We start from the raw sequence: 17,046 nt of genomic DNA, 5'->3' as shown, positions 1-17,046 counted from the left end.
CTGAGTTCCACAGTGGAAGAGAAAAAGGCTGAACGTTGTCCTCGGACCACTGGCATGTGAATACCAATCCTCCTTTCTCACACACATACACAATAACAACCTTTTTATTTCCTTTCTATCCTTTTTTAAAAATTTTGTTTGTTTGTTTATTATTTTTTGGTTTTTCTGAGTGACAGCCCTGGCTGTCCTGGAACTCAGAGACCCTCCTGCTTCTGCCTCCCTAGTGCTGGCATGCACCATCACCACTTGGCACAATTTTCTTAAAGTTTTCCAGTCTTGTATACTTTGCAATGCAAGCTTCCTATGTTGATATGATCAAATTAATTATCTGAATAAATACAGACCAAAAAGAGCAAAGGTATTTTCCCTCCTGGTGCTGGGAATTGAATCCAGGGCCTTGCACACACTAAGTATGTGCTTTACCACTTAGTTATAATATTTCTAGCACAAATCAAGAACTGTAATAACTAAGAAACATCCCCATAGATATAGAATGGTTTATATGCTTGAGGACAAGGAGGACAAAACAAAATTCAGTCGATGGATTCTCTCTGTGTCCTATGAAGCCACACAGGTAGAAGACAGCAAGAACAAAGATGTGATAATTAAACAATATAGAATTTACCATCTAGTGTTAATTTATTTTATTTTTAATTCTTATAATAATCATTTTGTGCATGAGTGTTTTGCCCTCATGTATGTATGTATTGCACCACGTATGGGCCTGGTGCCCAAGGAGGTCATCAGATCCCTGACACTGGAGTTTCCGGTGGTTGTGAGCAGACATGTGGGTGTCGGGAACTGAACCCAGGCCTCCTGGAAGAGCAGTAATTGCTCTTAATCACTAAACCGTGTCTCCACCGCTACTGCTAATTTCTAACATTAATTCTTACAACGTCTGTGAGTTTGGTAATAAGTTCCTAAGACGTCTGGCGTAGTATCAAGGAGCCCAAAGGAAGAAACAGTTCTATCATTTGAAGCCCAACCTTCAGTTTCACTGTCCTACAGTTTTGTTGGCCAGTTATAGACAGGGCCTACACTCTCCTTAAACCCACAGCTGACTGTGGAAAGTGATAAGCATTTTAGTAGAAAAAATATAAATGATTTCAAAACTAAAAGAAATTTTCCTCTGGTCCAGAACTGTTTCTAGGCACTAAAAAAGGAAAGCCAGTCTGTTGGCCATGTTTTAAAGGCATTTAAAAATGGTACAGGGCAGGCCAGCAATAGTGGCACATGTCCTTTATCCCAGCACTCAGGAGGCAAAGGCAGGCGGATCTCTGTGAGTGCAAAGCCAGTCTGGTCTACAGAGCGAGTTCCAGGGCAACCAAGGCTACATCCCCTCCCCCATCTCAGGGGAAAAAAAATAGCAAAGGGCTAGCTGGAGGGGTGGAAGTACAGGTCAGTGATAAAGCACTTGTCTAGCATGTGGAAGGCCTTGGGATCCATCCCCAGCATCACATGCATGAAAATGTATTTCTGTATTATATAAACTCAATGCATACACTCAATGGCTTCCAGTTTCTTAAATAAATACCAGCCCTGCGACCCAGACACTTCTCTTCTAAGTGTCACCCAAGGGAAACGCATGTGTCTCTACAGACTCTCATGGGAATGCTGGGTTGGTTTACTCTCACCTACTTCTTTCTTCTTTAGTCATCTGTCAAATGGTAATTCAAATCTACACCTGAACTGTGGATCCTACCTCTCCTTGTCTTTCAATGTAGAAAATTTTTTTTTTCTTTTAAGATTTTTATTTAGCCAGGCAGTAGTGGCACATACTTTTAATCCCAGCACTGGGGAGGCAGAGGCAGGTGGAACTCCTGGGTTCAAGGCCAGTCTGACCTATACAGGGAATTCCAGGACAGTCAGCGCTAAAATGAAGAATCCTGTTTCTTTTTTATATAATTTTTTTATTTTGTGTGTGTGTGTGTATATATGCCTGTGTTTGAATGCAGGTATGTGTATGTGAATATAATGTCTGAGGACATACAAAAGAGGGAGCAGGATTCTCTAGAGCTAGAGGTATGGGCAGTTGTGAGCTGCCCCAAGTAGGTTCTGGGAACCAAACTTGGATCTCTGGAAGAGCAGCAGACAACACTCTTAAACATACAGCCATCTCTCTAGACCTGTTTTTGTTTTGTTTCATTTGTTTGTTGAGACAGAGTATTCATGTATTCATGTATCCAAGGCCTCAAACTCACTATGTAGCCAAGGATGACCCTGAACTTCTTTCTCATCATCCTCTGCCTCCAACTCCCAAGTGCTATAATTACAGGTGTGCACCACCACACTCAGTGTATGAGGTGCTGGGGACCCAAGTCAGGGGTTTGCTTATGAGAGGCAAGCGCTCCTAATAACTGAGCTACACCCCCAGCCTTATAATCTCTGGAGCTGTTCCTGCAATGTGGTTGAATGAGTATAGTCATTACTCCCAGGTGGAAAATGAACAGTACCTACCAAATGCTCTGTCCAAAAGACACCCAAGGAATGGCAGAGTTCCAGTTTAGCAGACAACACCCTATTTCAATAACAGGACAGCACCATCCATAGAACAGCAGCTTGCTGAATATTTTTTGATATTCTAATCATTTAAACGGAAGGCAGTACAAAATGGTCTTTATTGGTGATTATTCTTTTTCAATTCTAAAACTTCCAGCTTGGGGCCAGGGTGCAGCTCTTTCAAACCTTTGATATTCCTTGACAATCACTCTTTGCCAAGTCTATTAAGAAGCAAAGACATCTAAGTAAATCTGGATGGTAAACACAGGCCACATCCTAGCTTCCTTTTCAAGAAGGTGTCCTTTAAAAATCTAGAGACAGCAAATTAACAAAGCTGGTTTTCCCTAGACTCAGTTTTGAATTCTACTGAAGTTGCTTCATTTATAAGTTTAGAGAGTTTACAAGAGGATTGGGGAGAGGCTCAGGGGTTAAGAGCACTGGCTGTTCTTCCAAAGATGCAGAGTTCAATTCCCAGCAACCACATGGTGGCTCATAACCATCTGTAATGAGATCTGGTGCCCTCCTCTGGCCTGCAGACATACATGCAGACAGAACACTGTATACATAAATAATAAATAAGTAAATCTTTAAGAAAGAAAAAGGTAGAGGGAGAGTTTACAAGAGATGCCAGGTTCAGCGTGCTCAGCCTCACTCTGTCCCCCTTCTTGAGAGATCATGGAAAGCATGCCTTTATTAGTCCCTGTCCTTCTATATTCTGAAGATCCTGAGATTTCTGTCAAATTAAAGGAGATGCAATCTCAAGGGCATTTCAAAACATTTCTTTTCATCCATAAAGAAAATATGATTGGACACATTTCTACATACATGGCTCATTACATGATTTATGGCTAATTTGATGATATTCCAAATTTCTGATAGACACAGGCAAATAATTATAAAATATCGTGACCAATTGTTGTTAAAGCTAAAAAAAAAAAAATATCGTGACTAAGTCAGGTGTAGTGGTGTACGCCTTTAATTCCAGGAGGCAGAGGCAGGTGAAGTTGGAGGCCAGAAAAAAAAATCATGAGTAAAATTTAGAGTACACCTGCAAAATTATACTTTCTAATATCATAACATTTTTGATAGAAGGTACTGTATGCTTCTGTTAAAGTTGCCAATGAAATTAAGAAAAAATAAGTGTTATTACTTGGCTTAACCATGGTAAATCTTTTAAAATAGATCCCAACTACAAGCTTTTCCCCTCATTCTAGTTCCATCAGTGTCATTTACAGCCATTTTTACTTGAATCCATCTAGCAATACTCTCCATCTATGGATTCATCATCCCCAATTAACGGGAATGAGGAGTGAACACTCTTCTTCCTTCTGGGGACAGTGTGTCTCTTTCCACTGTCACTAACTGCTGGTCTGCAGTACACATAATTACCATGGGCTAGCCGTCCATCCTCAGTCCCTGACCTTTTCCCTAGGCAGACAAATACTCTGTTAGTAGCCATCTGTCCCAATCCAGGCTTTCTTGTCCTCTCATAATGGCAACTGAATTGCCTTTCACATTCAGTACGTGGTATACTTCCTATCAAGCCCGTCTTCTCTGTTGTGCAGCACTGCTAGATTATTCGTCTAGCCCCTTTCTCTGATTTGCTGAAGTCTCACACTGGCAGGCTGTAATTGCAGTCTTGCTACTTAAGAGTACAGTCTACAGCACAGCAGTATCAGTATCATGCGCACACTTTTTAGAAAAGCAGAATTTCAGGGCCCAGTTCACACCTATTTAACCTAAACCTTAATTTTAACCAGCTCCCTAGGCCTGTGCATATATTAACATTTGAGAAGCACCGGCAGCATAGCATGGTTTGATTAGGTCTCCTCTGAAACTCAGGTTGAAACTTCATCCTTAAATTCAAGTATCGATGACAGTCACGGGTGGGGCCTTAGAGAGGTAACTGGGATTAGATAAAGTCATAGGCTCATAGTTTCATAAGTGAAAGGGACTGGAGAGAAGACTCAGCCGTTAAGAACACTTGCTGCTCTAGCAGAGGACAAGCATTCATTCCTAACACTCACATCAGGTAGTTCATAGCCACTATAACTCTAGCTCCAGGGAATCTGATGACCTCTTCTGGCTTCTATAGGCACCGACACTCACTTGCAGACACACACATTATAAAAAATAAATAATCTTTAACAAAAGAGGAGGAGGGGCAGCAGCAGCCAGGAGCATGTTTATAAGCACATGCCTATAATCCTAGGTACTCACACAGTCAAGTCAGAAGCTTGCACCTTCAAAGTCAGCCTGAAAAACATAAGACTTCATCTCAAAGAAAGAGGAAGACACCTAAGCTGAAACAGCTTTGTTCTGCTTTGCCTCACGATGTAGCCAGAAGGTCTTTATTAGATGCCACACAGATGTCTCTTGTGTAACATGAGCGGCCTGCTGTTTGTTGGGGTTTCTGTCCCACCGGGTACCCCACAGCCGGCAAGCCCCAAAGAAAAATCACACAGATCTCTATAAGCTATAAAGCAGGCCCCCTCATGTTACACTCTTGAGTCTCAAAAAAAAAAAATCCAATCAACCCACCCACCCATTTCTGCACAATTTCTTCTAGCTGAATAAACTACCCAAAGCACTTCTATTCCTGCTCATCCTCTAGCACAAAGCCCAATCACCATCTCACTTCCTCAAAAAAATACCCCTGCAGGGACTGGGGCCACATGCATTTAAGAGACAGGGGCAGGCAGATCTCTGAGTTCAGGGACAGCCAGTGCTACACAGAGAAATGATGGAGGAGGGTTATCTGTCTATTGTGTTATTTTCATTGGTCAATAAAGAGACTGTCTTGGCCTTTTTGATAGGTCAGCCCTTAGGTGGGTGGAGTAGACCACCTAAGGAGGTCCTTCTTTTGTTTTCACAGAGGATGAGACCCTGTGGATTGCTTCTATCCCAATATGGTATGATAGACCACGTCCTCCTGAAAGGTTGCTGTGAACACCCTCAAGAAATTACTTCACTCAACTGCCAACTGAGATGAACCTGGCAGACAGGTTATACCATAAAAGACCTGATTAACAGCGCCCCTATACAGCAGGAAGAAGTTTGGAAAAAAAATAACTACGTCCATATTCCCAAATATTGCTTATAAATGTTCTTTTACATTTAAAGGGGGATATGATATAGATATAATTTGCATTGGTATGGATTTTAAGGTCAATTTTGTTATATATGTATATATTTCTGATTTTGATTGTGTAGTTCATTTAAAAATGCAATATATAATTAAAAATATAGGTTGTTAATGGATAATCATCGATAATAGTCAAGCTTGAAGTAATGTTAGTCTGATTTTCTAAAAGTACATAGATATATTTCAGATAGACATTCACATCTTTCAAAGACTACAGAACATGGCATTTAATGTTTTAATAACTTAGGACTTTTCATGACAATGAGACACGTCTGCTCCTGGCAGCACCAATCTACTTCAAGAGAAAGATGGGCATCAAAGAGGCTCCTTATGGAATTGGTTAGCCATTTGGGCAAAAAACAGCTCTTGCCTGGACTGTTATATATACTGGACACAGAAAACCCACAGAGAGAGGACTGCTAAACTTGCCTAAAGGTGAGATGATCTTTCGGGGTTCCTGATTCATGAAAGAGTCTATAAGACATTCTGCAGGACACAGCAGATAATGACTAAACTGTCTTTAAAAGTTCCTGCTTCATGGAAATGTCTACTGGATATTATGGGCCTGAAGGCCAAAAATGGATGCCCCAACGATACAAAGAAACTTTGGGTGACTGTCCAGGCAGTGAGATGTCTCTGTCATTTCTAGAGTTTTGGAAGTTGCTTACTTCTTGTTTACTTAAGTAATATATCCTTCTGGAGTCTTTGATGGAGTTGAAAAATGGATAGTCATAGTTATAGTTTTCCATTATTATAATAAAGATATAGTTATAAATATTGTGACTGTAATTCTTGTTTGATAACTGTTTTGTTATATGTAATTTTACTATGTTAAAATGAAAGCCTTTCTTTTTTGTTTAAACAGAAAAAGGGGAAATGATGGAGGAGGGTTATCTGTCTATTGTGTTATTTTCATTGGTCAATAAAGAGACTGCCTTAGCCCTTTGATAGGACAGAAAATTAGGTAGGCGGAGTAAACAAAATAAAATGCTGGGAAGAAGGGAAGTGAGGCAGACGCCATGGAGCCAGCCACCAAGTCAGACATGCTAAATCTTTTCCGGTAAGCCACCACCTCGTGATGCTATACAGATTATTAGAAATGGGTTAATATCAAGATATGAGAGTTAGTCAGTAACTAACTCTCTAGAGATAATGGGCCAGGCAGTATTTAAATGAATACAACTTATGTGTTATTATTTCTGGGGCTAAGCTAGCCGTGCGGGAGCTGGGCAGGATGAAAAGCAGGCCTGCCCGCAGCCCCTCACTACAGAGAAACCCTGTGGTGGGCGCGTAGGGTGTGGGAGATCACTAATAAATTTTTATAATTTGGGGGTATGACCTTTTTCCTTTTATAAAGAGTTGAACAGACCACAAAGTTATCAAGAACAGACAATGTAACCTAATGCAAGTGGAGACTTTGAAATTCTATAATTTCTGCTTCAAAAACACTTCGGTTGAGGGGGGTGATGCATGTTGCATATGAGTGTGAGTTCCTGTGTACACATGGAGGCGAGAGGATGCTGGGTGTGCTGCTCTAGTTTGCTGCACTTACTGTCTTAACTGAACCCACAGCACCCAATAAGCCTCAGTGATCCTCCTGTCTCAACATCCACAGCACTAGAGTTGCATGACCAAGTGGTCATGCCTGGATTTTTATGCAGGTGTGGGTACTTAAACTCAGGTTCTCAGCTTGCACAAATGTTTCTGCCCACTGAGCAATACCCCCACTCCCCAAATACTTTTTAACAGTATGAAATTTTAGTAATATGGAATGTATGAAGTTAGGGATAAAAAGAAAAGAAGCAAAATAGGGGAGAGAAGACAATGCACAGCCTCTTACAAAAACCATCATTGAGCCAGCAACACATACACACACAGAAATTTTTAAAATAATTTAAAAACTGTGTTGATAGTGTACAAACACGAGAAATTCACTTATAAGTAAATCCACTATTTGCACAGACACAGTAATCTACTTAATCACACCACACATTTACATCACACTTGTAAGTTTTCTAAATGTGTGCCTATAATTATCTATTTTTTCTACTGTGAAGTAGGCAGGACAACATTTTTATTTTACAGGAAAGGAACCTGAGGGACAGGAAGGGAACTAACAGGTTAGGACACCACTGAAAGAACACAGAAGGCAGAAACTGTTAATTCTATATGAATGTGGCTTAAATGAATACCAGAAATGTCTATGCAAAGAAGTGGGGCTGGAGAGATGGGCCAACGGTTTGAAGCACTTGCTGCTCTTGCAGAGGACCTCAGTTTGGTTCCTAACACCCACATGGTGGTTCCCAAGTATCCATAACTCTAGTTTTAGGAAATCTCATGACCCTTTCTGGCCCCTGCAGGCACCAAGCACACACGGTGCACATATATATATATATATATATATATATATATATGCAGGCAAAACACATGCAAAATGAATAAATCTAATATAAATTGTTTTTGGTATTTTGGCTTTTTTTGAGACAGGGTTTCTCTGTGTAGCCTAGCTAGAACCAAGGTTTGTTGTTTTTGTTTTTTTAAATAAGCAAATAAGATTTAATCAAAGAAAAAAAACCTCAGGTCTTCATAAATTTCCAGTTGATAATTATAAACACACTACAAAACTGAAAAAAATTAAAATTAAAGGTTCTTTACAAAAACAACTATGGGTGAGTTCTATAATATCCATGCCCCCGCCCCTTTGAGCTAGGGTCTCACTATGTAGCGCTGCTGACCTCAAACTCAGATATTTGTCTGCCTATGTCTCCTGAGTACTGGGATTCAACGCATGTACTGAAGGCCCAGCTAATATGATCATTGTGTCAGAGAAACATGTCATTTAAAAAGAAAAATTGAGACAGGTGGTGGTGGTGCACACCTTTAATCCCAGCACTCAGGAGGCAGAGACAGCCATATGTCTGTAAATTTGAGGCCCGCCTGGTCTACAGGCTCCAAAGCTATAAAGAAACCCCGTTCAAAAAACAAAACAGAAAAAGAAAAACTGAAAGCCAGGCAGTAGTGGCACACATCTTTAATCTCAGCATTCGGGAGGCTGAGGCAGTTTGATCTCTGTCTACAGACAGAGTTCTAGGACAGCCAAGGACACACAGAAAACCTGGGGGATGGGGTAAGGAATCGGACTTGAGAGATGGCTCAGTGGTTAGAACTAGTCGTTCTTCTACAAGAAACAGGTTCAGTTCCCACCCACCCACGTGAACCAAGTTCAGTGACAGTGGTTTACAACCATCTATAACTCCAGCTCCAAGGGATCTGACATCCATCCTCTTTAGACACCAGGGCACATGTGTGGTACTCACGCAGATATCCCGGCAAACAGTCAAATGAATAAAATAAAATTAATGTTAAAAAGTTTTAAAACATTTTAGCCGGGTGGTTGGTGGCACACGCCTTTAATCCCAGCACTCGGGAGGCAGAGGCAGGCAGATCTCTGTGAGTTCGAGGCCAGCCTGGTCTACTGAGTAAATTCCAGGACAGGTTCCAAAGCTACACAAAGAAACCCTGTCTCGAAAAACCAAAAGAAAAAAAAAAAGTTAATGGGCTGGAGAGATAGCTCAGTGGTTAAGAGCACTGGCTGCTCTTCCAGAGGTCCTGAGTTCAATTCCCAGCAACCATGTGGTCAAGTACTGACTTTAGTATTGAGTCTTTATTTGGTTTTTAAATGTGTTTTGAAGATGAGCAAAATAGTATGTGATCTAGAGACAGAGCAATGTTATTTCCAGCCACATCCTCTGTGCTGGGATCACACATGCTCAAATGCATCAGTAACAGAAACCAATCTAAGATGGCCACTTTCACTACTTCAATTCACTATTATGTCAAGCCTGAATTCTCACAGAGAAGGCAGTGAGGAGTGAACAGCTTCTGCTTTTATAATCCTATGACTCAAAACGAGCACACTGTCCTTAATGGCAGCATAAAAGACTAGAAAGGAATGAAGGCAATGCTATGAAAGGACTTTGGAAGTCTGATGAACTGAGACCCAGCTGATGTCAGTTAAGGTGACCATCAAGCGTAAGCCTCGGCTGGGCCGTGGTGGCACACCCCTTTAATCCCAGCACTCGGGAGGCAGAGGCAGGTGGATCTCTGTGAGTTCGAGGTTAGCCTGGTCTACAGAGTGAGTTCCAGGACAGCCAGGCATGTTTCACAGAAAAGCCCCATCTCGGGAGGGAGGGAGGGAGGGAGGGAGGGAGGGAGGGAGGAAGAGAGAGAAAGTTTGTTTTAGTTTCCATTGCCAGAACACAAGCACACACATGCCTAAAAGTGAGGTCATGAGGAGCGAGTCATCTAAAGGTTTGAAAAGACCCATGATGGAAAGTCTAGAGAAGGTGTATGCTCTTGCCTGCATGCACCATCTCACGTGAGCCATCTGTTGCATAGCCAACTTGTTCTTCAGAACCCAACTCCTGAAAACTATCCAAGTAAAATAATTACACCCAAACTGAGTAAGCCCAGAGAATAATCAGTGCATTTGAAGAGGATGCCACACTTTATGAAGTAGCTCAATTACAGTATTTCACCTAACTAGGTTTGTGTGTTGTTGTTGTTTCACTGTATTTACTTTGTGTGTGCACACATGTATCGTGATGTGTGTGGTGGTCAGAGGATAACTTGTGGAATCAGTTCTTTCAGAGACTGAACTCAGGCTGTGGGGCTTGGTGGCAAGTGTCTGTACCTTTTCAGCCCATCTTGCTGGCCTTGCGTTTCTGAGATTTTTATCTGATCCTGTAGACTCCACAAGATGTTACCAGCCTAGAAAATAACAAACTGCACTTGAGTGCACATGCACACACCAAAACAGGCAAACAAACCAACCTAGCGGGCATATCTGAGAGACATAGCCCAGAAAAAGTCTCTGGAAATGTAAGTGTTCACAGAATACCAAATGAGTCCATAGCAGACAGGATACATAACAAGAATAAGAAATTAGTAAAAATATCAAGTTCCTAAGCCCACAGTTAAACCACCCTCCAAGACTGTGGAGGTTCAAGAAGAAACCTAAGCAATCAACACGAAGATGAAGGGAATACAGCTCCTACAACAGGGCCGGCAGGGTCTGTAGATAAGCTGAACTGCATGCCCTCCTCCCCTCCTCAACCCAATAGCAACAATTTAAAGAGCTTTTCTTTTTTGCTATTATTTTTAGTATTTCATTTTATATATGGGTATTTTGTCTTCCCTTATGCCGAGTGCTCACAGAAGCCAGAAGAGGGCACTGGATCTCCCGACACCAGAGTTAAAAATGGTTGTGAGCTACCATGTGGGTGCTCAAACCCAGATCCTCTGCGAGAGTAGACAGTGCTCTTAGCCATTGAGCCATCTAGCCAGTCCCCTAAAGGGCTTTTAAAAACGTCTAATAAAACTAACCTACCTAAACTACTCAGACATTAAGAATCATAATGGAAGTTGAAGTAAAGTGTTTTTTTAAGGGACTATACCACAAGTAAAAATTAAACACAAACTCTAGTGTGACCAATTAATTGCAGTTTATAGAAATAACAAACCTAAGTGTTTAGCTGAATACTTTGCTTTATTCATTATACTCACCCCTTCCCCAAAGCCCTCTAGAAGATACAGAGTCTGTATCTAGGTCTTTTAAGTCAGGTCCAGCCTGAAGTCAATGCCTACCAAGGTTACAGAAATGCTTTCAGGCTGTGAGATTGCGACACTGGAATCTGGAGTTCCAGTTGCAGAACACATGTACAATCAAGGCCGCCAGCCTCCAGTGACTTTAATAAGCATAGCCCTAAGGAATCTAAAACCAGACTTAGAAAACATCATTAAGGAGACAGGAACAACAACAGAGAGAAAACCTTGGGAGATGCCATATTTAGACAAGGGTCTGGAAAAGGAAACTGGAAGGGAGAGGAACAGTACAAAGATTGATAGTTTCTAACAACGCCTCTGGAGTTGAAAAACAGGTACAAATGTCTCATGTAACTAGGGCAGTCTTACTGCCTATGCTGTCATGTCCAGTACTGTACTGTAAGCTTCAGGCATCATTTCAAGTGGAGGCTGGCACAATGAAGGGTACCACAGTCAACCACCAGTAACAGAAAGAAAACTATTTCCTAAAGCTGGAAAGGCATAACTGAATCAAAGTTCTTATTCTATGATACTCTTTTAAGTAACAATTTTAAATATGGAGATTTGAAATATACTTTAATAAAAATGCTTTTGTCCAGTCTTATAATTAATGTATTTTTACCTCCATATCATCCTCTTTTTAAGTCTTAGAAGAAAGGGGTGGGTAGTGTGGCGAGGGAGAGAGGGAGGGAAGTGCACAGAAGCGGGTCAGACACCACACCAGACACTCACCTCACCAGGAGAATTGTCACCTGCAATGAAATGCTTAGTAGCCTAGTGCAGAGGGCTGTGAGGGAAGCTTGGGGAGGGACTCACAGCCAGGAAGTCCAGGGACTTCCGTATGTAGTAATTAAGAAGAGTTTTCATTATTAATAACTTGCTTGCATAATTTTCAAGTCTACCTCATTTGGGTTAAAAAGCATTCCCTCTTTTAGCGGTAACTGTCTACCTCATAAAACAGCACAGGGAGAAAATGCAGTTGCAAACATGACAGGTGAAAAACTAAAACAGGAAGTTAAAATTTGATCCAACAGAAATATTTTTACTTGACTAGAACCCCAGGTTCTTTGAAACCTCTAAGTCACTGTACAAGTTTAAGAGAGTATTACTATGGCCTACTGGAGTATAAATCCCTGAAGCTGGGGACCTATGTTTTATCCTCGAGCTTCCACAACTCCACCACAACACAGGGTTTGAATGAATAGAATGCATTAGTTTATATTTATGTATTTATCTATTCATTCAACATCTGTATAGTGATTGCCTTGCATGTTAAATTCTGTGTTGGCTTTTTTTTAATTGCACTAAATCTAAGCTCTATAATAATAACAGTAACACCAGGGGCTGGAGAAATGGCTCAGCAGTTAAGAGCACTGACTGATCTTCCAGAGGACCCGGTTCAATTCCCAGCACCCACATGGCAGCTCACAACTGTCTGAAAATCCAGTTCCAGGGGATCTGACACCTTCACACCAATGCACATAAAATAAAGATAAATAAATCATAATTTAAAAAAATAACAGTAACACCATTCTTGTTTCCTTTCTCTTAATTCTGATCATTAACTTGACTGGAATAACACTTTCAGAGAATGTTTGGATCTTCAGATAATGCATACACACACTCATACAGTACTAATATAATATCGAAGATTAATACTCATAGCATCTTTGCCTCTCAAAAACAATCCCAGTGGGGCTAGATACTGACAACAAGTGCTCTCATCTGACAGTCACCTCAGTAACAGCTGCCCATGATTAAAAGCACCAGGATTTGGGGGTTTGAACTCACGGAGATACATCTGCCTCTCCAGTGCTGGGATTAAAGGTGTGTACCACCAAGCCCAGTAGTACCAGGATTTTTAAAGTAGCAGTTCTTAACCTGTGGGTCACCATTCCTTTGGGAGCTGAATGACCCTTTCACAGGATTCATCATAAAACAGGTATTTTACATTACAATTCATAATAGTAGTAAAATTACAATTATGAAGTAACAACAAAAATAATTTTATGGCTGGAGGTCAGCACAACATGAACTGTATTAAAGGGTCACAGCATCAGGAAAGTTGAGAACCATTGTTTTAAAGCATGATCAAGCCACAAGTGACCCCTTGTTTTGACTACTTTACTTTTGCTTTTGGTTGGATCAAATCTAACCTTTCTTGCCTCCTTAAAGAATAAACCACACTGCTAAGTGGTGGTGGCGCCCTTTAATCCCAGCACAGGGAAGCAAAGGCAGGAGGATCTCTGTGAGTTCAAGGCCAGCTTGGTCTACAGAGTCAGTTTCAGAACAGCTAGAAGTACACAGAGAAACCCTGTCTCAGATGAAAAAAGAAAAGAATTAAGCCATACATGCTAACTGTAACAGCAATCATATGGTAAATAATATCTCAAAAACACCTTGGAATTTATAAGGAGTTACACAAACTAAATGTATGCATGCATGTTCATTTAACAGATGGGAAAATTGAGCTTCAAAACAGGGCTGTTCTGCGGGTCCAAAGCACCAGGGCTTGGACTTTGAGTCTAACCCTAGGTCTCTGGGGGGCTGCAGTCCAGTCTTCCCACCTCAGCTTGCTCCCTCACATATGCCAGGGCTCAAAAGAGCTGAACAGACAGGGAACATGAACACAGTACTCCATGAAAGGTTAGGCTATGAAACAGCAGACAGTGGTTATCAAAATTGTCAACACAGCCCTTGAGGGGATAGCTCCTTTTTAATGAGACTAAATTGGCCAGATGTTCAGAAACAAAACAGGCAATAGATGGCGTGAAACAGAATTGAATACAGACTTCAATTTGATGATCAACAGAAATTTGATATTCATGAATCCTCAAATGTCCTAATTTATAACTAGCCCACTCATTCTGTTCTCTTAAGAACCAACTGGAAGTTTTCCAAAGAAGTCCTTAAAAACAAAACGAGGGGATAAAACACACTATGATTATTTCATTGCAGTACTCCATAGCATTGATAAACAGATAAAGGAACTAAAATACTCTACGTCAAACAAGAAAGACAGGTAGAAATAAACTTAGGTTCCTTTATTAAGATTTAACAAAGAATCCCCAACAAACAGCAGACAGATTTGGAAGCTGAAGCACCATTTCGTTTTTTGAAGTTTTCATATGAAACCAAATAATGGACAAGGTTAATCTACTATTAACCTCTAGGGTAAGGAAATTCAAAGTTTAAAATCCATTAGTAAAACAACGGATCTTCATTAAAAGAGGAACTCCTTGTCAACATACACTGAGCGCCTGCTGAGGTACGAGTCATATACCAGGTATTGGTTTAAATAGGAAAAGAAGTTAATATACATCAGAAAACATGCAAACAACACGGAGTTACCAATCTTGTTATGAGGGGCCTCGTCTTATGTGACTGTAAATAGAAATTCAAATGTCACAGCCCTCCTAACTTGCCTACTTTGTTTAACACACTTTCTGTTCTTGTGCTGCTATTAATAAGTTCTGCTAATCTTTTTCAATGGCTAGGAAAAAAGCCTTTTCTTCATTCAAGAATTTATAGTAAGCAGACTTGCCTCCACTCATTCAATCTGCTGGAAAAATTTGGTTTTGCTTTTTCAGTTTTACTTAAACGTCACATCTGATTCAGCAACAGTGTTCTTCAGTTTTACTAACAGCTGTGTCCCGACTGGCTCCAACACTGCTGAGCAGATAGTATTTATGTTTGTTGAATGAATGAATTGGTCTCTGATGGATGACTCCTTACAAGGGGATCTAGCCAAGGATTTTTGATTTCTTAATCCTTCTAAACTTGAAGAATCCCCCTTCCTGTTTAGGTCAGTTACCTGCCTGTGGAGGGCAGCCACTTCACACGTGTAAACAACCGCATGCCCAAGGTGTATAGTTATGATAGAACTTGGTTGTCAACAGCTACCTCCGAAATGTCTCCAAGACTCACAGCAAGAACAAGACCGTGCCGCCTTGAGGACTCAATTAAGCCTATAGCCACATGCTGAGCGTTCTCTTCCTTAAACTGATGACTTCTCCACTGAAATCGGTTCTTTCGGAGGCATTACCGGAAAAAAACCGCCATACACAATTTGGGCTTGGGGAAGCTGTGACAGTCAACCTAGTTGCCCCGTGAACCTGTTGTCCTCTCCAGGAGGAGTGGACTTAATTTCTATTTAAAGAGACACCACTTTCCTTCATGAAGAAGGAATTAAAAAAAAAAATCCCAAACCTGAGTTGGGAGAGAGAAGCTCCTCTGCTAAAGGTTCAGAGCAACGTGTCTGCTTGCAATCGCCAAAATGTTTGCTGAGGAGCTGACAGCAGCCTGGGTTTGGAGCGGGGCCACGGGCATGATCTGAGGGTATCAGCCTTGGCACTCCGGGCCAAGTGGGGATCTCGTGAGGGCAGCGACGAGCGGAAGAGTAGCCGGCGTGGCCTCGCTCCGAGCTGGGAGGTCCGGGGTTCAGGGCCCCTGGCAGCTCCCAACTTTGGCGGCCTCACTCTCCCTCCCCTTCGCACGGGTCCACGAGCCTCAGACTCCGGCAGCCAACTCCCCAGGTCCCGAGCCCAGCGTGACCCGGGCTCCGTCGGGGGGCCCGGCGCGCAGCCTGCTGGGGACCCCCGGGCGTCTGGGCTCCGGGACGCGGGGGTGCCGCCCCTCCCCCCCGGCACACCACGGCCAACGGCGGCCCCGCGGCTCCCGCCCGCGCCCGCCGCGCCCTCCGCCCGGCCCTCGCCACACCCCGCGGCCCGGGGCGGACCCTCGGCGGGCTGGCCGGGCGCTCCGCGGGCGGCGCGCCTCAGGAGAGCCCCTGGCGCGGGCATGCGGCCTAGTCGGGGGTTACATAACGGGGCCGGGCCCCCTCCAGAGCGGCGCCCGGGACCCGCAGGCCCACGCCGGGCACCGCCGCTCACCTGCCGTAGATACCCTCGGTGATCCGGTTCCGCTTCAGGGGGCGGCGGAGCTTACTGCAGTCGGCGTTCCGCCGCTTCATCCTCCCGCTGGGGGGCCGGTGCCCGCGCCGCGCCGCCGCTGCCTCTCAACTCTGCCGCTGCCGCCCGCCCGCCCGCCCCGCGTCGGGCCTGGATTCTACCCCTGCGGCCGGTCACACAGACATGGAGCCAGCACTGGGGGGAGGGGGGGTCGGGAGGGGGGCGCCGAGCCTCCTCCGCCTTCGGAAACAAAGAAATGACAATTCCGGGGCCCGCCCGCCCCGCACCAGCCAGCCGCCCGCCCCGCCTCCTCTACCCCGACGGACGGCCCGCGGGACCAATCGAAGGCGCCGGCGCGCCGCGCAGGGCCAATCCTGGGGCTCTCTGAGGTACCACGGACTCTTGAGCCCGCCTCTTTGAAGGACAGAAGGACACACCAATCAGAAAAGGGTCTAGACGCGTGGCTGGGCCTATCAGAAAAGAGTTAAATAGAGGCTTATAAATAGGCCCTATAAATATAACATCCTATATTATGCCTTGTTGCGAAGGTGCGCTTCGCGGTTATTGGGCTGCGTCTCGCTGTGGGAAGGCCCACGCCAGAGTACACCGTGCGGTGCGGCGCCGCAGGCTCCCGCCTGGCGTGCGAGAAGCGAACGGCGTGGTGTACTGCGTGTGCGGACCTTGCGCCGACATGTGCTTCAGGCAGCCGCGTCCTTATGTAAGAAGGTGTCCCTGGAGCGGAGCCCCGGTCCCTTCTGCGGGCGCCCAGGCGTGCGGCCATAGCGGCCGCGTCAGCCGGGTACGAATGACAAAGCAAACCCCACACACATAACACACACACTCACACACATACACCCTGCCAGCTTCCCGCGACGTGGTGACAGCGTG

At 43.5% G+C, this 17,046-nt stretch overlaps 1 protein-coding gene across 1 annotated transcript in view; it reads right to left on the bottom strand.

The window, feature by feature from the left end:
- Maco1 (macoilin 1) overlaps window positions 1-16,404 on the bottom strand; it is a 62,158-nt gene extending 45,754 nt beyond the window's left edge. Inside the window, exon 1 of the mRNA XM_085690514.2 lies at window positions 16,141-16,404. Coding sequence (XP_085546640.1) covers window positions 16,141-16,220 — 80 coding nt within the window. The 5' untranslated portion in view covers window positions 16,221-16,404. The remainder of the gene's footprint in view (window positions 1-16,140) is intronic.
- Between the last annotated feature and the right edge of the window lie 642 nt (window positions 16,405-17,046).

The sequence above is a fragment of the Myodes glareolus genome, chromosome 6 (genome assembly GCF_982192425.1).
Source record: "Myodes glareolus chromosome 6, mMyoGla1.1, whole genome shotgun sequence".
Taxonomy (NCBI): domain Eukaryota; kingdom Metazoa; phylum Chordata; class Mammalia; order Rodentia; family Cricetidae; genus Myodes; species Myodes glareolus.
The sequence above is the reverse complement of the archived record's forward strand: the minus strand, read 5'-3'. Positions and strand labels throughout refer to the sequence as shown.